Source organism: Typopeltis vanoorti, chromosome 7 (assembly GCF_054136105.1).
Source record: "Typopeltis vanoorti isolate ZY-2024b chromosome 7, IOZ_Tvanoo_1.0, whole genome shotgun sequence".
Lineage (NCBI taxonomy): Eukaryota > Metazoa > Arthropoda > Arachnida > Uropygi > Thelyphonidae > Typopeltis > Typopeltis vanoorti.
The window spans coordinates 15,189,230-15,214,149 of record NC_143555.1 but is presented as its reverse complement, the minus strand read 5'-3'; the positions used below and the strand labels follow the sequence as shown (position 1 = coordinate 15,214,149).

The 24,920-nt window shown below is 36.4% G+C and overlaps 1 protein-coding gene across 1 annotated transcript in view; it reads right to left on the bottom strand.

Annotated features, from left to right (window-relative positions):
• Positions 1-19,138, bottom strand: part of LOC150104506 (SEC14-like protein 2) — an 89,771-nt gene extending 70,633 nt beyond the window's left edge. The window contains exons 1-3 of the mRNA XM_090395681.1: positions 19,038-19,138; positions 9,148-9,217; positions 6,732-6,775 (exon numbers count right to left, since the gene is read on the bottom strand). Of these exons, the coding sequence (XP_090251807.1) occupies positions 6,732-6,775; positions 9,148-9,217; positions 19,038-19,091 (168 nt within the window). The 5' untranslated portion in view covers positions 19,092-19,138. The remainder of the gene's footprint in view (positions 1-6,731; positions 6,776-9,147; positions 9,218-19,037) is intronic.
• Positions 19,139-24,920: the final 5,782 nt, after the last annotated feature.

The following is a 24,920-nucleotide window of genomic DNA, read 5'->3' as shown; positions in this document are numbered from 1 at the left end:
GTTAGAAAAAGCCGATCTTGTTAGCTTAGCATATATTGTTCTCTAACTGTAATAATGAATGTTTACTAATTCATGGCTGTATTATTTTCTGGTGCGATAATGTCCAATCTGATGGCCGCATACTTTCTGCCAACAGTTTTAATGTTGTGTCGAAAATACAGGTAACCCTTGTATAACGCGGATGTTAGGTTCCGCAGAAATGCCGTGTTATATAAATCGTGTTATGCGAGCCTCAGATCACATAGAAAAAGTAGGATTATGTTCCGAAATCGTTTTTTTTTTTTTTTAATATAAACAATGACATATCCAACAAAAATATATTTTTATTTAATTCAGGTAAGTTAAGAAAACAAACTATGAAACAAATACATAGTATAAAAGTATAAAAATTACAATTTGTACTTAAACTTCATTGCACATAATGCATAAATGTTTTAGGCAAAATAAAATAGTGCATATTTTAATCTTTCATAGCACGAGGATTTGAGGATTGGTTAATAAACTCTGGTTTTGTCATGTGATCACCTGATGCATTACTACAAAACAGAGTAATTCTATTTTTGGAAACTTTGAATCCAGGAGCTGATCTTTCATTTTTCCAAATGGTGCGTTTTTGCACTTTTTTCCAATATAACCCGAATTCATTCGCATTGAACACCTGGTCTGCACTATAAATGTTTATAAATTTTGAGAGCTTTTTGTTTAATAAGATTTCCATCCATAGGAATTTTCTTTTCAAGTGCAATCTTCTATCGAAATCATTAGAGATTTCTCCATTTTGCCATTAGGATATCGCGTACACGAGCAACGCGCTTTGCACTTATCGTTGACCCAGCAATAAACACTTTCTCGGATTTTTACGTTCATTTTGTTTGATTGTTCGAATTGCTGATTCATTTAAATTCAAAGTCCCTCCAAAAACTCCTGGTTTTTCTCCATTTTTCAACCGATCCAAGATTTTGAATTTTTTTCTTAGAGAGAAATTAATTTTGTTTTCAATGTTGGTTTTTCCCTTTCGTTGCAGTTTGTGGCCATCGCTATAAAAATAATTTTTTACACAAAAAAGCAAATATTACATATTGTATGTAACTCACCAGAAATTAAAGTGCTCAGCTTGAGATGAACACGCTTATGATTTTTAATGCACTTTCCTGGCAGAAACGAGGACAATTTTCAGCAATAAACGTTTTATACGGTAAACAATTGAGGTACATGCGTGCTAAAGGGTATTTCCCATGATATAAATTTGCTACTTATAATTACACGCGGTACAGGCAAACCCAAATTTAAGGAAGATAAAATTTGATTTTTAAGTCGCGCGGTGAAAAACATATGAAAAGATAAAGGGCTACTACAATTTGTAGAACTGCGTTGTATAAGTACCGCGTTATACGAGGGTTACCTGTATATCGAGAAAATTGGGTTTAAAAATATTTACGTAAAAGTCGAACCATCATATGCATCTCACACAAATAGGTTCTGTTCAAGTAACCTTGGAAATCTAGATGCACTGTCGTAGAAAGCAGTTTTTTTTACCATTAGAACTATGGCGCAATCATTTATTTTCTTAAAGGTCCCCGGCCATTTTATTCGGGAAATGACTGGCGACCTTCAACAATCCGAGTTCGTTAGCCTTGCTCCATGAGCGAAACTTAGAGCGACCGTTTCATGGTAATACACGACGATTGTAGTACCGTGGAGTAAGAATATCAACAAACTGCTCTTCTGGTAAGAATTTTTAGGGGAGCTGTTAGGCGCACCAACTCAAATGTGATAGCCATATTCAACCGTTAGACTGAGTTGCAATATGTGTAAAATTAAGAGTTGTTCAGCAGTTATCTCAATCGTGTATGGTCCAGTGATTTCCGTAAGAATATGATATCTCGTGCCAAAAGTAAGATTGGACGAAAAAGGGTTCTCATTTGTGAGACATGAGACAGGATTCAGTTTATCTTGCATAGAAGTGAACAATATTATCAGAACCTTAGTGAAAAATAGTTTGGAGATCGGAATTTCTAGGTATCGAATATGCTATTCAACAGTGTTTGTTGATTTGTAGTGCAAGGCTTGTGAAAATGAGACAGAAGAATGCAGTGTACTGTCGTCAGAAAAACTGTGGATTGTGTTTTCAGTCGATGATAGGTAAAATAAGTTTCGCCCGGAGCGTCGAGATGTTTGGGATTACCTTTAGGTGGGGAGATGAATTTTATTGTCCGGCCCACTTGGAGGCCTGAAATGGCTTGTAAAAGGCCTGTTTGGTTTCTAGAGGATTGTCGGATTACATAAAAATAAACAAATATATATAATAAAAATAGAATAAACATCCGAAGCTCACCCCACGGTATTAATGTAATATAGGTTTACAACTTTTGCTGATGAGAGTGAGTTGGGAGAAAAAAAAGTGAAGGAATAGAGTGGAGTTCCAGCATTAGCTGCCAAGTCTGCGGATAAAGATCCACTTGGAGAAAAGAAATCAAAATTCTTGTAGCAGGAGAACTTTTGCTCATTCCACGAATCTCCAGGTAACCTTCACACCTAGATTCGTCATTTAGCTAGAGATATTAAATATAGTTGACTTTTAACGAAATTTAAGGATGTCCAAAATACTTCCATTTTTTTCATTGGTGCTTATATATCAATTCCGCATGTTCCCTTTCCCCTATTTTGAATACAGATTGCACGGTTCCAATCACTTCTTCACACTGGAAATTCTCCTTCATCTGCATTGTGAAGGCTGTCGAGAGATTTTGTTTATTCTTTTTTCCCCACCCAAAAGGATAGGTAAGCCTATCGTACATTAGTGCCAGGGTTAGACAATCCGGAAAGAATGTCGTAGAAGCCAAGCATGGAACGTTTTTACATCCACTTCAGACGTGCATGGAAATTATAAACAAATATATAAATATTCTTCATATTCTTCGATTCATTAAACAGATTTATCGAAAGTTAAACTATATTTAATTATACCTAACTGGGCAGGACGTGAAGACATTCAGTCCTCTCCAAATAAATTTTTACCCCCTAGACTTTGCAACGAATACTTTACAGTGGATTTGAACCGATGGCCTGCTAGTTGAAGAGAGAAAATGCTATCTGGCTAGGCAGAGGCGTAGCTAGGGAAGGTGAGTTATTTATTGCATAAGTCATACTATGAAGTCACTAAACTTTTGCACTGTTAATTTACTCATTGTAGTCGTTCCACTGGAAAACGTCACTAATTAAACGATGAACCGGTAATAATAGCATACCAACTGAATCTTCCTGTCATTTATATTAGTAAACAGAAAAGTTACATTAAAATATAGCTTTTTTTTTGTTTAAGATGGCCATGAGGATTATTAAAATTATGCAGATATCACTATTATTACAGGTTTACAGTATGTGCAGCAACCTCCCCCCCCCCACACACACAACGCTTTCGATTACACGCTGTGTTAATACTGTTGTCAGGAGACGCACGTGAGTTGAGGTGCAAATGAGTTAAATATCCTATGCTGTGATTGGTTCTCTGTTGCTTGGTATTTATAATATGGCACTCAGAGGATTACTGAGTTTCGATAACAATGTTAAGTTGGAAAATGAACGAACAATTCGATAGACTATTGAACAGTACTCGCTCTCGAAATTTTTTTTTCAATGAAAAATTTTTGCATTGAAAAAATTCTCGAATTTTTTCAATGCAATAACATGCGTAGTTTTATTTACATATTGTCAGGAGAATGTTCATAACAAGGAAGCATATCGAAGTTTGATGATGATTCAGTATACGTTTGATGATGATTCAGTATAACAATATGCTGTCTGCTGCGTTATTGTAATATCTTTATTCTATTCTTTATACTAATTAGCAGTACACGCTTTCTCTCTTGTAACCTTTCTCACTTACTCTACTGTGCATTATGTTTATCCACCTTCCGTATTTACTAGTCGTATGCCTCTGAACACTGGAAAATTTATTTGTAAGACTGCGCCATCCAATATATCAATATTCGGCATAAGACTCAATAAAACGTCTGGTAGATCTCTTTCTCTCTTACTAGCGTAAATTCCTTCAAGTTTACATAAATAGTCGTGGTTCTTAAGTAATTAAACTGCGCTTTTAATGCCTTAGTTGTTTCCCGCTCACAAGTCCGATTATGTTTAGAAACTGTGCATTGTAATATAAAGGATCAGGCAGCACTCTTTTAACATAAATCAAACGACAGGGAGATTGCTTTCTCTACCCATCTAAAAAACTTTAGCATAAAATTAGAACCCTTTTACTTCAACACTAAATAATCTCTTTAACTCAAACACTTATTTACTCTCTGCTTACAAATTCAACTTATTAAACCTCTAGTTTGCTCACAAAGAGGTTAGTCAATTGGCATGTTAGAAGTTGATATCAAATTTACAAATCTGATATCAACTTTTAACATGCCAATTGACTCTCTTATGGACACTCCTTATTACTATTAAACTAATTCTTAACAGCCCATATATAACATGTCTCCTAGATCGTAAGAGAAAAATTACAAAAAGGATGGAACTTACAGAGGCTGTGTCGCACATTCAGTCAAGAGTCTTACACTAAAGTCTTTCTGGCATTTCTTTCATATCAGATCTTAAGCTTCCTTCAGGAGTGTCTTGCTTCAGCGGTATCACATCGGTATATTGGTAGGCTTTTAGACTGCAATCTGTGGTACTCGAATAGCACATGCAAGAGGTTTCAGCATACAGGCAAATTCTCCTCTGGATCCTACTTTGGCCACTTCTGCTACTAATCGCCAGTGACTGTGCCTCTAACTGCCGACCGCCAATGACTGTAACTGCCACCGACTGGCTCTGGCTTTCCTCGGTAACAGCACTTTGCCTTGCTCTCTCAGCAACCGGACCTGGACTGTCCTGCTTAGTAATTGGGACCTTGCCTCTTGTCTTTCTCTGCCGCCACTGCTCTGGTTCCGACTGTCCTCTCTTGTGGTTCTGACGACTGGAAACCTCTTATGCCCGTCTCAGCCCCCTTTTATTTTTCGATCTCGGGTCCTTGCACTAAGGATAGTAAACCCCGAAGAAAATCGGCATGACTATTTCATCTTCTTTTAAGTTCGACCCGCTCTTTATTCTCCTCCATGCACTCTTTTGATCGTATTTTGTTGGGCAATGGAAACTTCTAACCTAGCAGCACTCTTAGATACTAACTTTAAAGGTGTTATGCGCAGAGCTCGCAAACAACTTTCTCATACACATAACTGTAAACAACTTTCTTGTGCTCTCATATAGAGCTATATACAAAGTTCCGATGGCAAAACATTGTCTTTGTTTTGGACGTTAAAACAGTAAATACAGTCACTTCCCATAGGGTTAAATACATTAATATTTAGAAAAATATACATAGAAACAAACAAGGTTATTTACAGTTCTCATGAGACTTGAGCTATGTAAAAATCGATGTAAAGCGCTTTGGTATTTTTAAGCAACATCGAATTTTAGAACGTCATCCATATGTCGTCTTATAGCAGACAATTTAGGATGAGGTGCAACTGATTCTTCATATTTGTCATCATTCTTCATGAAGAACGTTTTTCACAATCTCTACCACAGAAAAATTGTAATAGCCTGGATCATCTTTGTTGTCGTCCCTCAGAAGAGTGTTCCAAACATTGACACCTCAACTACCTCGAAGTCCATTTCAAGTTCTAAGTCGTACAACAACTTCTTCCAAGTATTCGCCAAGGAAGAAGGAAAACAACCAAAAACAATAGAATAGGACGGACTGCACCGCAAGACTGACGGTGTTGATGCACACGACTAATAACTCTCCCTTTATTAACGCCCTCCCTCACCTAGATGACTTATAACCCCCCCCCCCCTCTCTCGACTCCAACACCGGATGAATAATACTGGCTTATTGACCTAACCTTAGCATGCTCTATCCGTGAATTAAAAAAAAAAGTTTTAAATTTCTCGTTTTAGGACAGAAATATTTTGTTCGTTATATGGAGGACCTGTGTAGTGGTTAAAATTATACAAATTAAATCTCGCTAATCGACTAGTTTGTCATTGGTTAATTTCTGAATTGATGCTCTTATTCTAAACATATTATCACTATAAGAATAGTAGTAATAGGATTGCTGATCCGATTTCTTTACTTTGCTGCGTTGGCTTCAAATTTTTCTCTGATTAGAATCGAGGCATCTTCCATCAGGTACCTCTTTAATCCAGAACTTCGATTATTGCCCATCCAAACGAGGTTTGCGATATTCTCTAATTTCGCTCACACACACACACACAGCGCTGATGTGTTGTAGGTCTTGTTTCTTTTTGCATGTAGTCTGATATAGAAAGCCCCAACACTCCTCGGCATAGATCTATAGGTCTCGTATTCATTCGACTATACCTGTCATACATCGTGAACTCAAACCATAATTGGGCAGCGCGTGCTCAGTGGTAGCTGATCTGCGGTTAAAAAACACCATTCATTCAAAAGATCTTTCCTGGCGACAGCGAAGAGAATTGAACTTAATCTTTTCCAACTCAACAGTGTTATGTACGCCAACCATCTGACTGCGCTGTGGAATTGCTCTGAGGATACTTATCCTATTTGGGTTACGTAACAGAATTAAGAATGAATAAATCGAAGATCATGTCAGGGGATATTCTTTAAACTAAATCTTCGGGAATCTCGGCACAAAATGATCACTTCGTGCTGTTGTTAATTCTTACAGAATAATGAGATTGAGAGAGGTACTTACCCTCCTTAACATGCTTTCTGCTTTCCCTACGTCAAATTTTCTTGCTAAAAGAAAAGCAATTAGATGGTAACTGTTGCTATTTTTAATAATATTTTATTAAAATTTTTATTTTCGATAAAAATATTTAAATATTTTTATCCAACTAATTACGGTGATATTCTAGTGAATAGATTTTTACCATTAATTAATGAAATAGTCTATTAATTATAATATAACTATTGATCAATAGCTCATTATTAGTAGATAAGCAAAACTGGAGCAGGCAAGTGAACGTAACTCTTATATGGTGATAAAATGGCGATAAATTTTGCTAAAGAAAATATTCAGATTTTGCCATGTATTCTTATATTGGTATCGAGCCTCCGTAGCTCAGTCGGTATAGACCTTTGATCGGAAAGACCTGGGTTCGATTCCAGTCTGTGACGTGAGGAATCTTTATCTGGTCTCTTTCGACTAAAGGTGAGTTAGCCGGTCTCGTATGGAGGTAGGATTTTTTTCACCCGGAAACTCGGGTTTTTCGTCCCTCAGAACAGACAAACCGGCCCTGTGAACACACACGGATTACAGTCAAGAATACCTAAGACTCAGCCATTGGCCTGATTCGTCAACTATGCCGGTCCCCAGCCCGGCTAAAATTAGGGGAGACTGAGATGGTGCCGTACTTCCCTGTAAAAAGGTCTTCACGGTCGTTGTATCATCATACCCTAAATAAATAAAATATCAGTGTTTATGATTGTTGTTATAGCAAAGCATGTGTAGAACAGTTAAGAAAAATGCCGTTTGTTTGGAAAGAGAGGGTTCAAATACCAGTATTTGAGCTCTCAAGGATTTTCTTTTCACTAACAAACTGGCCGTGGAACACACGCAGATATTCGACACATCTAATTATTTGTAAATTACTGGGAACGCACATCACGAACGATGACATTGTAATGAACCTCTAAAATAAGTTTACTCCCTTAAAAATGAACACGAAGAAATCTATTTAATATCAGACTCACTTTGCGATGCTTACGTTTTTTTTACATTCTATGAATATGTAAATCTACACGAAGCAATGACCCATATAGCCTAAAATGAATATCAAAACATTAATTTTGAAACTTCTCATGTGTATGTATGAATTGGAATGGCCTATTCTCTATGACCGAGTGAGTTCTATTGCAATTTCCCGGATGAAAAATCTCGTCGCCTTCACCGTTTCTGGTTTATAAAAACTAACAAGCGATCATCGATGCTTCAAGTAATAAAATATATGTTTCAAAATAGTTTTTTTTTTTTGTTACTGAACAAAAAAAAAAAAAAAAAAAAAAAAAGGCATTTTTTATTTTATACCCATCTTTCGAGGAAGCGATACGTTTTCACTTACTTTGTAGCAGTTATAATTTTCAGAAGAACATTAAAGCCAGCAACATATATTTATTATTATTGTGAAAAGCAGGAATTTCCTCATTAGAAGGAAAGATGCGATCATAAGGACTGTTTCTGAAATAAAGACTGATTTAAAATCAACACAACCCATTAACTAAGTTAATAGTAAATAATATGTATAGAAGTGTGCGTGCAATAAATGCCGCATTTTTGTAATTCTTGCTATCTACTTAAACGCTTTTCGACCATCCTGTGGAAACCGTTCATAGCATCCAAAGAAAGATTCCCTATTCAGGCCTTCGATACTTTTTTGGCGTCTACTTGACAGCTGGTTCAAGGTTCTCTTCAGTTTCTAGTAGGAGCGTGTTCGTAACATTTCGCAAAGGTGTTATAAGCGCTTTATTTATTGATGCTTTACTGTATTTTTTAATAGAATGTGATAGAGATGACGCCAAAGGACTTAAAAAAAAAAAAACACCTAAAATTCAGTTGCGTATCATACGAGAGCTTTTTCCTCGGTCCGATTACAAGTAGGGCTCTCCGCGAAAACTAGCGGTAGTTGGCTGAACAAATAATAAAATTCCACAGTGTGTGTTGGGGAAGGGGCTCTCCGAACCGCGAAAGTTCTCAGGAAGCCATCGAGAATACTCGAACCGACGAATATAACAATTATAGCTAATGTCAGTGCTCCACAAACCTTAAGATGCCGCAGTTCGTAGCGTTTTGGCACTTTTAGCAGATTTGTAGCTATCCACATTTTTCAGTGGACAGTTTCGACAATCCTTGTAATGGCACCTTTTTGAAAGTAGCCAAATGTATCGTTCCTAAGTTACTGTCCCCAGTCATGATCTGTTAATCACGCTGGAAGATCATATTTATATCAGTCCCACAGCAGAATATTGGCCATACATGACGTTGGTTTCCTTTTAATTCGAACTATCTCTGATAGTTCAAATCTAACCAGGATTCTCTGCGATAGTTATTTCTGTCAATAAATCTCTTACCAAACGAAGAAAATATAAATAAAATGACTAATTTCTCTTACCTCTTAGCCACCGGAGCAAGAAGCTGTCGTCATAATGCGGCTGCATAACATCTTGTAGTATTTCTCGAAACTAGAAGACAACAAAAGAACATTTGAATACTTTGATTTCGATAAGAACAAGAAATTTTTCTTCAAATTTCGTTCTTATTGCACAAGAAAATTTAAAAATTAGGTTCTGTTACTTTATGGAAATGATTTACTGAAAGACTTTTTTGTTCCTGGGTTGAAATCAGCCGAGATGACCAAGTAGAACAGTTAACTGTGTGAACGTCGTATTTAATAATAAACCATAACAGAATTCGTGACGTTCACCTTACATTTTTAATTACCTCATAACACTTGAATATTTCGCAAGAAAGCTGCAAGGGAGAGGAGGAGTGGGGTTCAACGTGGTTTTCGCTGAAGAAGGTTTTTACTTGTTTATGTACTTATTATCATGAATGACATTTTTTAATGACATTCTCTCGCGTTTGCCATACGGTTCAACTATATAAACGCTGGTGAAGGAGGGGGGAATCGAGTATCACTAGTGAGAAACGCTATCTCATAAGGAGAGGGTCTTTAGAAAAAGACTAGCCACACTGGTGATCCACCATGACTGTTATTGTGTCCTGAATAAGCATTAAAAAGGTTTATATTAAAATATTCAGGTCACAACATTAATTCTACTCAGGCAGAGAACATGGAACGTTGGCAATAGAAAAAATAAGTTGTTTGTGAATGCAAGTTAAGATAAAGTTTAAGGAATTGTATAAAGTGTTTAAATATAATCTGTATTAAGTGTAGGCCTGATAACAGAAATCCATGTAAGCTGGCAAAATCCATTTTGAAAAACCAGCCTCTTGCACTGAAATAGTAAAGCCTGTGAGTCAGGGTTCAAGGGTCACTTTACCGTCCTGCATTATGAAAGTATTGGAAAGGGAAACCTAAGCATCTTCCAGGAATAGGAGGCAGACACACGTGCGAAAAAAATAATAGAGGGAGCTAATGAGATTGACGTGAACACACGTGACCGAGTTGGCGCGTATCGCAAATATCGAGATTTACCGAGAGGAGAAAATTAAAAACAAAAAGGCCTTGCATGAAGTTCGAGATCTTTCTCTTCCTGGGTTGCTGAGATCTTGGAGTGGTCCTGCTCGTTGTAGGAGGGAAGTTCCTGGCCAGTCGCAGAAGGCACTTAGTTCGTCCGTCGTAGCGTTCGTATATAGGGCCAAGCTATGTCCGTGTTCTAGGATAGCTGTGATGTTGTCGTACGACGGAGGGACTAAATTGAGCCATCCATTCAAGGCGACGTTACCGTGCCACCTCCCACGTTTCCCTCGGAGATTCTACTCGCACAGATCTACAGAAGATATCCTCCAAAGCAACTACATTTGAAGGCCTTGATGATTAGACAAGGCGGGAACAAGTTTTAAGAGTTCAAGGACAGAAATGGTAATGTAGACCTTTGAAATACTAATTCCAGTTGTAGGAAGAGAGTGAATTTCCTGTGTGAACGTTTAAATTGAACTGCAGAGTAGCCTACAACTAGATACGTGTCCGAGACAGTGTTAAGAATTGTTTGCCCAAGAGGCCGAATAGATACAAGATTATGTTAAACTAAAAGTGTAATCGTACTAATGTGTTCACTGATAGCCACGTGTATCCGAAGGGCTTAATGATAATTATGAATTTTACTTTATGATTGTATTTAAGGTTATTAAGATTTAGTATGTGTGATAAGTACAAGAATTAGAGCTTTTGATCTGAGTTGAGTGCAACCATATTATCCTGTTTTGAGATGTATTATAGTGTATCACCTTAAAGCTCATTAAATTGTTTCATTCATGTACTTGCCTGATCTGCCTATGTTATATGAATTCAAAATTACCGCTCATAAAAATAACAACGAACCAAGCGGGATAAACCCATGAATACTAATGCAATAAGTAAGCCGCGACTGTAAGAAAGAAAAGGACAATGGGGGGGGGGGGGGGGGAATTTATGCTTGATCAAATAATCATTAACTCTCTCTGAACAAGAATCCTTTCTGCCTAGGTATTAGCTGGCGCAGCAATAAATATAAGTGTGTTAATACTTATAGGGTGAACTTCTTCAGATTGTTTGTTTAGGACAGAGAGGCCAATACGACTGCAAAGCACTGAAGGAGAGAATATTTGATTGTAGAGTTAAAATATAAGGGATAAATGTGTATAAGTAGGGTACAGTGTTAGACGAGTTTTGAATTTAAGAAAGATAGAATATTGGATTAGTTAAGAAAGGGTAGATAAAAGGTAAATAACTAATTGAGTAAAGAAATAGCAAACAAGATAAAAGGGCAATAACATAAATGACAGAGTCGAGAGGACAGTTGAAAATAGTAAAGACAAAAGGATAAGAAAACGTTGTAACACTGTGTCACACTTCCGCTTATTGCGAGCATCCCTTGTGTTTGTTTTCCTTTTATGTTTCTTTGGTGAAATATTTGAAAGATGATGTGTTTATTGGTCATACTTTTGTCCTAAAATAATGCAGTTGATAATTTACTATTCGAGTTGATTTGCAAGTCGAAATTTGTAACTGTTACCTGTTAATATTTTATCTGTTATGCAGGTAAATTGCAACTAAAATGACAAAAACTAGAGAAAAATGGTCATAGAATTGTGATCGGTAACGTCGTTTCCTAAATTTGCAAGAGTACGCTAAAACACACACACACACACACACATATATATATATATAAACAAGGCTACCACTTCACACGTATCCTTCAGTATTTGATGTATTTATTATGAAAAATTTAATTAAATTATTTCATATTAAAATACATTTATCGCATGCTGTTAATTTTTTCGTTTTTTTTTTTTGCTTAAGATAGCCATTTATAAAAAAAGAGAGCACGTGAATTCGAATCCATTAGTAGCAAATGAATTTTATCGCCCGGTGTGACACCACCGCTCCGCGTATTGGGGACCTCGTGGCTTGAAAAAGTTCCATGGCTGGTCCCTAGAGCAGAACTTCCGGATCAGGTAAAAAAAATGAATAAAAAATACAAAAAGGGGGGGGGGGGAAATAACCATTGGCAACCCACGGTACTAATTACTATTGATCCAAAACGTTTCGTGGGTTGAACTCGCATAAAAAGAAAGAAAAACAAGCTACCATATTGTGTTCCTAGATTTCAACTGAATTTCCATTTCTGTATCACTGCTAATTTCAAGCTTAAAACGGTCCATCATTAAAGGCAAATTATTTGTATTAAATGTCTAAACGGACATTTAATATAATTTAATTTAATATCTAAATAGAAAAATAGAACTGGTTTAAGCACTGAATTAGCAAGCTTACTTAATACTGAGGGGGGGGGGGTCTACTAGACCATTGCTTCCAAAACTGTGGGCCGTTATTTTTGTTGAGGGAGCCATGAAATAATGAAAACATATTTAATGTTTTAAGACTAAGTGTTCCATGTCAAATGGAACACTTAGTCTTAAATGTGTATGTAAGATGCTAAAAATGTGATATTTGCAATATTCGCTATGTATGTTTTGTATTGAATATAAATATTCTAGTAATATATGTCTGTATTACGATTTAATATAGACACTTATATAACGAGCCTCGGTTGCGCCACAATAGTTCGACTACGTTTACAGGTGTAAACGTAGAAATCCTCGTTTATACACGATGAGTCTTCGGACTCCTTGGAGGTATCAGGAATAATAATAATAATAATAATAATAATATCTAAAAAGTTCCCTACCAGCTGGTCGGTACAATCCCTCTTACGAAGACAGCAGGTGAAGAATGAAAACTGAGACATTTCATGCTGCTTAAATAAGTAAACGGATACAATTCTCTTATACCAACAGCCAAGGTCACAAGTAATATATCCAGGCAACCTTGGGCAAAGGTTTTTTTAAAAAAAAAAAAAAAAAAACTCACCTGCGTTGCGACAGATTTTCTGCCCAGTAATTGACTAGTTCTTAAAACTAGCTCATTAATTAATTCATGGTTTAAAGAGTTAAATAATACGCAAACTGCCTAATGTTTGATATTCAGAAAACGCTTAGTTATTCAGCTTACAGAAAAGAAAAGTAGAGTTTCGCGTTTGAATTTGAACTGTTAAGAGAAGAGTTTCAGTACAAAATGAACATAACCTGAACCCTTTCTTCCCTTAACAGATCAAATACGAAACAAAAGCTGCTTTTCTCCCTCCTTCGATTGTCGAGTTCGTGTTTGGTGACCTCTAGTAAGAGAGACGGTGCTCACACTGGGCGATCATTGCCATCTCCCACTTAAACACAAGCATAAAAATCCACGACCACGGTGGGATTCGAATCCTCAGCATGTTGGTTGGGGTAACCAAATCGGCAATTTACAGAACATGATTGTCGCGAGTGCCAATAAGAGACATTTTGTTCTCTGCAGAGCGAAATGGGGAACTGTTATTCGATGCCATTATTTTAACCGCATAAACATTTCGGGCCTTCCCTTGTACGGTATTTCAAAAACCGAATGAAAGATAATTCGCTGACCACATTTTATGAAAATGTCGTTGTGGGAAAATGATCTCCTTGGAAGGAAACCAAATATTTCTTGGACCCAGTTCCATTCTTCGAAGCAGTTGTTCCGAAACACGGCAAAATAACGTGATTATATAATGTTCTGTGGCTCCTAAAATCGACTAAACGCTGACAAATCCACGTATTTTATAGGGGTCTCACTGATCACGTAACAGGCTTATTGATTTTCTCTGCTGCTCTATACACAGCTATTAGTTTTGAACACGGGGAATGCTACGCCGCTTTTTGGGTGGCGACCGCCATAGAAATTTACCTCTGAAAAAAGGTTCCTGTGAAAATAAGCGAAGCTAAATTAGTTTATGTAATTGTAGTAAATGGAAAGATTGTTAACAACCTACGATATACAGATGACACCGTGCTAATTGCAGATAAGTTTATGGATCTCCAAAAACTCATTGACAGAGTATACATAGAAAGCCAAAGAATGGGAATAAATATAAACATCAACAAGACAAAATACATGATCATCAGCAAACATCCAGCCTCATCAATGAAACTGACACTCAATGGGAAAAACATTCATCAAGTGTCAAGATATAAATATCTTGGTTGCTGGCTTAATGAACGATGGGATCCAGAAATAGATATAAAGACAAGGATTGAAGTTGCACTGTAGTCCTTCATGAAAATGAGAACACTATTCTGCAATAAAGACCTAAACATGGAAGTCAGATGCCGAATGCTGAAATGCTACGTGTGGTCTATTCTGCTCTATGGAGTTGAAACATGGACAACCATCAAGAAAATCGAAGCCTTTGAGATGTGGCTATACAGAAGAATACTAAAGATATCATGGACAGAAAAAAATACCAATGAAAATGTCTTAAAATCCATTGGTAAAGCTAAACATCTTGTACAAATAATCAAGAAACGAAAAACATATCTTGGCCACATCATGAGAAACAGCAAATACCAACTTCTACAAACTATTTTGATAGGAAGAATTGGTGGCAAAGGAACTAGAGGAAGAAAAAGAATATCATGGTTTGACAACATCAAGACGTGGACAGGAAAGAGCAGTGCACAACTGCTCAGATTAGCACAAGAGCACAGTTTGTTCGCCAAGATGGTCGCTGATTTTCGATAAAAGATAGCACAATAAGAAGAATTGTAGTAAATAAAATCGAGTACTTAAAACATGCACTGGCCACAAACGCATGGTTTGTGGCCAGCGATCGAAACAATCACCCGATGTGATACCCTGTTCACTGGAGACTCGAAAAAGTCAGGCTTGATTTCTAGAATGAGGAAGGATTAGCTATTTCCATAGTAATTCCCAGTAATAATGCACCTCGTTAGTTTCGTTGGTGGGTTTCAAATTAACTATGTTATAATTGATTTAACATTTGCTGATGTATATTTTGAGTAATACAGGGTGTTCGGGATAAATTTGACATATTTATAATTAATTATATTTTCCCGTAAGTTACATGTATTAACACACACTTCTCTTCATTTAAAAGTTTGGACCCTTCTTCATTTACATACAAGATGTCAGAAAGGATGGATAGCTGGAACCCACCTGAATCATGGAAGAGAATAACTTGTATCATGATGATTCGTGCCCGCCATCAAAATAAGGATATTACGACTGCTGCCCAATGCTCCCTGAATACAGTAAAAACAATCAGGCATGAACTAGAGACTTGCAATGGTGACTACGAGGATGTAGCAAGAAGAAAGATCCCTAGCAGACGATCTGATTGCGTTCGTACAGCAGAATTCCTCGCAAATCTGCAGGAACAGGTGTTGAAGAACCCTGGCATTGGAATTCGGGCTTTGTTCGTGGAGTTGCTAACTGTAGTCAAGCCCTGGATAACAAGGGTAGGCAATGGTAGGCCGTATGTATGGCAGCAGGATTCGGCCCCTTGCCACACCTCTGGGAAAAGTCAAAAATGGTTGTCTGAAAATTTCTACGACTTCACCAGTCCAAATGTTTGGCCTCCAAACTCCCCAGACCTTAACCCCATGGATTATTTTGTATGGGGCGCAGTTGAAAAAGACACCAATCGCACTTCCAGTAATACAAAAGCCCAGTTAATGGATAAAATTAAAACAGTTTTTGCGGCCCTTCCCAGGGAGACTGTAGCATCAGCTTGTTCGAGGTTCCGAAGCAGAATTGAAGCTGTGATCGATGCTAATGGTGGTTATTTTGAGTAAATCTTGTTGATATTATTGTAATTAACTCTGCCTGTAATGTTTTTTTGTCAATTCATTAAATTTAATAGATACAAAGAAGATTTTCTTTTTCCTTACGAAACTGTCAAATTTATCCCGAACACCCTGTATATATACTTTAATAAGATACACAGTTTGTTGCATTATGTGGGGAATTGCCGACTTAGCATCGTTATTTCTGAAAACAAATGGCAAATTCTTTGACTTTCTGCGTGCATGTTAAATGGTTCCTCCAATATTTATTTACTGTTATGAGTTTGAGTATCGAGTTACGTGCATTGATTAGTCGCTTAATGTTTCACGTGAATGCAGTGGCGTAGCTAGAGCATTTCTGCCCCTCTCAATACACACCAAAAATACTACAAAAAGTCAAAACGACGTATAGGGAAATAAATTAAATCACTGTTTATTTTTGAAGTAAAACTTTAATTCCAACATTCTAAAATGTTATTTTTCTTGCTTTTCTGTTAGCAAAATCGTCGATGACATTGGCGAAGTCTTTCATAGTAATGTAGGTAATTCTTAATCAGTTTTATTTAGAAAATCTCCTCTCACAACTAGTAACACTTACAGCAATTGTGAGGAATATTCGCAGTAGTATTACAATATTTGGAACTGAGTTCTCGAGACTGTATTTTAGAATTAACTGCAATAGTTCAAAAAGGTTCAAAGTGCCGCCCGGGGTGGACCGCTCCCTCCGCCCTTCCCTAGCTACGCCTCTGCATGAATGTTACATGAAAGCATACAAAATACTAAACGGATCTATAAGGAGATTCAATTTCAGAGAGAAGTGAAATTAGATTGCGTAACTCGGTCTTTAGTAATGATGTCCTTAAGTTGGAAAGACCCGAGTTCGATTCCCAACGAATTGCAAGAGGTACTTCAACTGAGTGATTTAGCCGATCTCATATGGAAGAGTTACAGATACTCCCCCCCCCGGGGCAAACAGTTAAAGTGAATCCAGTGAGCTATACAAGCCCCTCGAGTTTATAAGGCGATGTTGGCTGTCATCTCTCATTTTCTTATTAGCAGTGAATCACGAAAGTGTTGGATATTACTGGGTGACAAAATGCACTTTTTGTCAAGCGATAAATAAACTGTATTTTATTAAAGCTTATTCTCGTAAATAATTTTGACAAAATATTAGTTTCCAAAAAGGACATTCTATATTAAAAATAATAAAAGTGGATTTTTACATCAATTTTAGACCGACTTTATTAGTATGCAATATCCTTAATATTTTAAAACAAATGTGTAGAAATGCAAGCTAAAATTATATTAAAAATTCCCCTGTGCTCGGATGGTAACTTCCTGGAATATCAATCCTCATCATTCATTTCGTATTCCGGTCATGTGCGCATGACCGGAATACAAACCAGAAAGGTGCGTACAAATGCTATTTGTACGTACCTTTCTGGTTTTTCTTCAGGTGGAAGACTGCACTTTCTTCTTTGAAATTTATCGCACTGAACCTTTAAAACGCTTATTTTGTTTGCATTTAATTATTCATTTTTGATTAAGATTTGTTTCGATAAGTAGTTGTAGAGGATTACACTTTCATCCACTCAAGAAAGTCTTTTTTCCCAGATGGTGTAATTTCAAAGAATATTAAAGTTATGTTTAATCGTGAGTTATGCAAAGAAAACCTCATTATAGGGAATGAAACGAAGGTATGAGTTATCATTTTTAATATGCTTTACTTCCCTCAAAATTCCTTACTTACTTTAATTCAAGTTCAGTTTTAGGAATGCGCATTTAAAATCATGTACAACGAAAGTTTGCAGTAGATACATGTTAATAATGTTATCTGGCATTTAGAAGACAAGATGGTAATAGCTACACGCCCAAGAACATACTAAGTCCCCCCCCCCCCAAAAAAAAAATACTTACGTGACAAAAGGCTGCACTGCAATGTGGGACTTGACTTCTTTTTTTAGTAAAGAATAAAACGCCAACCGGAATTCACAATGAATTTTGGATGAACATTTAAACAACAAGAGTTAATGAAATCCTGCAAAATTACATTTTTTTTTTTCCCCCTCATGATTTTCCTCATATTTCTTATATCATCACAAAAGCCGATTCCATGCCATCGATGTATAAGTACTGATATTTCCACGCATCAAAAAATTTCAAGCAGGCCAATTCATTTGAAAAGTTACGTTAGGGATATACAATGCGTCCAGTTTGTGGACAACACGATCACCATAGGAAGGTAATCAGTATAGTTGACTAGAACTCATGGGATAGACTAAAATTCCGCTCAATTGAAAGGGCTCGTAAATGCTATCAAATGGTGATGCAGGAGAAAGAAGCATATCCTGAAAGTTATTCCATTAAGATGCACGTATTTCGCGCTGAGAAAAGTGGCTCACCGCGAATTGAGCTTACATAAAAGATTAATGTTAAGATGCATATGTTTTGTAAACAATCACATGTGCACTGCCCTGACGAGTGGTTCAATATTCCACGTGCAAACTTTGAGGGGAGATAGAGATTATCAAAATCAACCATATTCACATAGGAAAGCATGACCGGAACGCCACCGGAAGGTAGTAACAGGGATACAAAACTTTATTAGGCGTAACTGAACAGTTCAATAGTAGTTGGATACATAATATGGTAAACGATGTGCATGTCTGCCGTCTCAGCGTTCGTAAAACGACGCATGTTCTTCGTATGACGTCAGAAGCTTGAATGAGGAAGCCCCAATTGCTCACCTGGAGCGCAGGCGAACAGCGCCACCTATCACTTTCGGGTGGCGTTTCCGGTCATGCTTTCCTATGTGAATATGGTTGATTTTGATGTTCTCTACCTCCCCTCAAAGTTTGCACGTGGAATTTTGAACCGCCCCTTATTGAGTGATATAATTACACTTTTAAAAGTGCTGTATTTTTTTTTTTTCTTAAGGGAAGGGGACCTTTTTCTACATGGAGACAAAGTATTCCATAGTAGAGAACATTAAAAATGCAGAAAATGTATGTGAAACAGGGAGATTTATCGGCAGTTTAACTTTTATGCTGAAACGGATCTCATTTAAAAATAACAAATCTAAAGAACACTAAGCGATCCTTATTTGCTCTTCATTATGTTGTACTCTACATTATCTTGAGAAACCTCTAAATGGAAATATTAATAAATATTTACCTTTATTAAAGCTTCCTCTTGCTCAGGACTTAAATCACCCAGATGGCCACTCATTGTACGAAAAGTATGATGCTGCAGAAGTGTATATTATTTTACCTGCCAAACGGAAAATAAATAAATATATTCAGCAACATCCAATTTTACTGAAATTACAGTTAATGCACAGTATAGGACATCACAGCTTCTGATATCAAGAAAGCAGTTCGATATCACTAATGAATGATCAGCAAATAATTTTAAACACTTATATTTGAGTGAATTCCTTTTTAATTTAATAGCCAAATCCTAGATTTCGTATCATCAGTATCCATTCTGAACACTATGAACACTATTTTTTAATATTTTGAGTGAGCAGATATCTCTTTCTTAAAAAAATTAAGAAAGAGTTAAGTATGAAATGAATTAATAAAATATATGTAAATTCTGCTCTATTTTATCATTTACTACCATAAAATATGCACAAATGTATTTATAAGAAGTTAAAAATTATCAAAACTTACGCACACAAACTCTTACAGCCGTACATGGCACCAATCGCAGTCGAGAAGAATGTAAACAAACGTAAAGGTAAAGATGCAGTATTTAATCATCGCTGCTTAAAATTAACTTATTAATTAGTTACATTTATTAATTAGAATAAAATAAAAAATATATAACGATTCATTCATTAGTGTTTAGGCTAGGCCACCGTGAATTTCTTTTATCTAGCTTACTTTATTGTAAGAATACATACAACATACAAAATATGTGTTAAAGATACCAAACTATTTTGTATATATATAAAAATATGAACTGGGGTTCATATTTATATACATATAAAATAGCTTGGTATCTTTAACGTATATTATACCCAAGGTAAAAAAACTTAATACAAAATATGTGTTAATCGAATGTTTATGTTATCGGTAAGGCTTCCGGTCAACATTAGTCTATTAATTAATAGTTAAGTTTTTGGGGAGTCAAAAAGTATACGCGGGAGATCGGTGCCCCCTAATCCTCGCGTTCCTCTCTCTCTCACACACAAACACATTTTATATAACTCTTCATATACCCAACGGTGACTATTTTCTGGCTGCTTGAAATCACCATAGCTTTATATATGCAATAGCTTGTTACAAGGATAAAATCATGTATTATGAATATAGAATTCAAGTAAAGAAAAACGCGAATTTATCCACAGTTTTTTTTAGAATACATGTTCTTTTGTGCTTCCTTTAGGAAAATATTCATATTCGGCATCATTACTCATTTGACTTAAAATTAAGCCTTATTTTTTGCCGATAGCGCACTGCTGTATATTATATATATATACGCTATCGCAGTTGACAGCGTGGTGTGAAGGAGATTACTTATCTGAAATGAATAAAATTAGAGCTACGATATTTTGACTGCCGCGTCTAATTATAATACGTGTGTAGGCACATTAAAATACATATGTTACTTACATTTTAGGAACTGCGCTGTATTGCTTTTCGACCTAACATATAACGGGAAAACGCTAAATTCATCCGCTAGATGGCGATGTAAGTCGAGAGCTCTAGTTGTAAGGTAACCATGGATACAAGAGGAATTCAATAAGGAGTGGGGGAGGGAAGGTTTTGGCTAACTCTCAGTGAACAACTTGTCGGCTGTTACTTTTTCCCTATAATTTCTTTCAGCAGAAATTGTTGAATATCAAAAATAACTTGGTAAACTAATCTAAATGACGATTCTTCTACTGCAGTGGAATTTAATACAGTCGCTTTTCATTAAATTATCAAATTTATTATAAATATCTGCTCAAAAGATTTATATCTAAACTGAAATCATCATGGCAGTCAGAAATTCTAAAGAAAACCCAGAATACCGCTTGTGATCAGTTCTGGTTGATGTTTCTCTATATTATAAAATCTCATATCTTTGATATTCAGCGACGTATGGCAACGCTATGACCTTACATCGGATAAAGCTTCGAGCCAAGGGCAACCAAACATATCGCTATAATCTCGAATCAAGTTTGGTTTGAGAGTAAAGGGAAAAGAACATTCACAACACTGACAAACATTGTTTTCCTTCTGGGAAAGCTATTAAATATGGCTTTCGAAGCTGGCATTACAAGTTATATAATAATTTGCTACACAAATTATTATATAATTTGTGTAGCAGGAATATTTAGTAATACACAAATTTACCTCTGGTTAATTGGCATCCTGTAATTTAACTCTTTATGTTGTGATTGTTTGCCTTTTGCTTATGATATTTTAATACTTAAAGGTACTAAAAGGTGAATTTGCCTTTCCAACTGCCGTAACAGTTTCACTCAGATCGTTTTACCTTGGATTTAATAAACGTAGCCAATGTGTCCTCCAGTCGCAAAATAAACAAATTAAGCGTTTCTTTATATTGTGAAGATTATATCAGCCTTTCGTGATCCCAGTGATATTTTTGAGTGGAGTTCTTTCTTAGTACAATCTATTGGTCTTCAGTGTTACCAAGTTGCTTCTTTCTTCTCTCTTTTCTGTCCATCCACGGTATGAATGTACTATAGGATAAACAACCCTTGCGGATGGATTATCATAATCAAAAGTAATGATGATAATTGAAGCAAAAACCCAATCTTTCAGGATGATAAAATCGTGCTGGTGCTTTGGAAAATATACATCCTTCGATATCATTCCTCTGTCAGGGTGCCAATTCAGTGAAGCAACTATGGAAATATCCGTACAAAACATATTAGACAAGAATAGATTGTTTGCAAAATAAGTGTTCATTGAATTGGTAAATTGGATCATACTCTTCTGGAGTATTAGGAATATTTTTGAGAGACGTTGGCGCACTATTCCGAGTTGGACTTATTTTCGAATTTGTATAGGATGAGCTGTACAAGTAAAAAGCAATATCTTAGCGGAAAAATGATATAATTTGTTTGGACGTTGAGGAAAGACTATGAATGTGATTTTGTAGCAGGAAAGGCTATAGGTTAATGTGAAGCAAGAGGATATTGGTGTGGAAGAGCGATCATGTGATTTAATTATCGATCTCAGATTGTGTTTTTGTGGCAATGAAACTCACAAGGTTAACCTTAAGCGTCTAATAAGGGGGCAGTAATGTAATGATAAAACAAATAAAAAACCAACAAACTTAGTTGTATAAGAGGATATTAAGACTGAGGTAAAATAATGTTATAAAACAGGTGGAATGTCTCGAAAGCTCTTTAAATTGAGCAGAACTTAGACATTGTTAAAAGTGTTTCATAGACAGCTGCTGAGGTACGAAATCGCTCTTAATAATAAAAATAAAATCTGGTTTCGAAGGGTATTTTTTTCCACAGCAAGACGTGTGTGAGAGAGAGCAATGAAGGACAAAGGCTTATTCAGGGTATTTTTACAATAGAGAAGCGCCCCTTTCAAGGCAAAAAATATCAAGTATGATACAGATCAATATTTTAAAAAATATATATAAAAAAAAACGGAAAATTACCTTAAAACGTAACTTTAACCGTTAACACTTTCATTGCCAAGCTGAGAATTGGAATTTCGTGTGGTGGCCAAATTTTTTTTATTTTTTTTATTTAGTTAGCGACGTCTACGCGATAACGCGTGATCAGCCGTTTGGTGAGAACTCGCATCGCGTGATATCGTTCATTGCCAAGCTGAAAATTGGAATTTCGTGTGGTGGCCAAATTTTTTTTATTTAGCTAGCGACGTCCACGCGATAACGCGTGATCGGCCGTTTGGTGAGAACTCGCATTACGCGACATCGCGTGATTGGCAATGAACGTGTTAATACTTATTATTAGTGTATATGCATCGATTTGACATTATTTCCTTTTAGTATTAGATAAAATCTCAGAATTTTAAAGAAAAGAAAAAAAAAAAACTAAACTAGTCGGGAAGGTTTATCGACGGCCTTGATTAGCAGTCCGAAAAGATAATGCAGAAAACTCCAAACATCAGAATTAGGACATTGTATTTTTTATACTCTCCTCTGATATGAATCAAATGTGCTCATAAACGTGAATGTAGAAGACTGCATATTAAAAGTTTTTTCTGGACAGAAAACAGCTGCGGTAAACCTTTACAATATTTATATAGTAGTAAACCTTTCTCTCCCACACCACTGAAACAGTACAAACAGTAAACTTGAAGTACGCCTTCCAAAGAACAAACAGGGTTTTATTTTTGACCGTGATATTCCATAATAACTACATGGTTATTGGCATATTTACTTTCAATTCCTGCCCTTTAGATGCATTGACTAGGGTTCATGTCCCAACTAGGACTCGAAGAATCTTAAAATCCATTTTCAGCCGAAGGCGAGTTAGCCTGTCTATATGAAGGCGGCAGGTTTTTCATCCCATCAAATAAATCAACCGGAGAACACACGCACATGCAATTATTATAAATGCTAGTCTTATAGCTTCAATTTGAATTGGCCATTGTTCCAACCATATGCGAATCTTCTAAAGCAGACATGTCGATTTCTACACAACTTTCCATGAACAGATGCGTATTGAGACTGAAATGCATGCTCCTCACAGTAGACCATATCTAATATGATCACCAATTATTCATCACTTCAAATACTCCCACCCAAAAAAAAAAAAAATCCTAAGGCGACTTTTGTGTACCGTAGCAAATTTCGATAAATATTTCGTGAATCATATTCTAATTTCCTTGAATCTATGTCTTCAGTTACTGTATCGTTACAAGGAACATAACCGTCTACACAATGACCAGCTAGCACAGGATTAGGCATCAATGGTTCCTCTGACTTTCTGCTGGGAATTCAATAAGACTTTAAGCAGGCTGAGAGGAGAGAACGTGAATTTATCTGAACGTACTATTGTGGCTAAGATCTGCAATACACACTTTTGTCTTTTACTGTTTATTGTTATTATTATTATCATACTAGACCCTTCATAGAGTCGAGAGACTCATCGCGAAAGGTCTCACACGCACAGCTCCTAAACTGACCCTATACGCACCACACTTTCAGGCGATGTATTCGAATTGTCCACCACTCTCCATGCAAATAATCTACTCCTCAACCCTGCTCGCACCTTCCTTATACAGCTTGGATGGTCTCTTGTTCTTTTCCTCCCCTCCTGTCTCCGGATATTCTATGAAAAATCTCATCCATGCTAATCTGGTAATTACCCCTTATCAACATGTCTCCCCTCTTCCTTCTATCCACTAGGCTCTGCGCTTTGCATACTCTCAATCTGTCTTCACACTCCCTAGACCGGAAATCGACTTAGGGAACGTCCCTGAACGCGCTACAATAATAACTCATTGTTTTGAAAACCAGGCAACCAGTAATAGGCGACAGTAATCCACATGCGGTCTGATCAAAGTCTCGTACAATGGAAGTAGAACATTCTTGCTTCTAGATGTCACTGTGTTCCGCATCATTCTCATAATCCGCTGTGATAATCCTTACAATTTTAGCAGAATTGTGCACGAAATTTCAAGGCCCAGATCTTTCATCTCCTCCACCTCCTCTAAAGTATCTCACCAATCCTATACGCTGCATCCCATCTTTGGTTCCTAAATTTTAAAATCTTACACTTTGCTACAACTGACATCCACACACACACACACACCGTTCAGACAGTCTATTCAGGTCCTCTTGTAAAGTTACAACATCTGCTCTACTCCTGATAGCTCCCCCAACTTTGCATCATCGGTAAACAACTGTACATCACCGTTTATGGTCCTTCCACTGCGATTTACATACAAATTACAAAATAATGGCCCCGAAACAGACGTCTGGAGTAGTGATTCTTAACCCAAGGGATCGCGGAAAATTTATAGAACGTTTCTAGTTTTAAAAATTTTGAAACCTTTTAAAATAATTAGTTTTCGCTGCTTATTTTACTTTGTTTCAAACTTGTATCGTTTT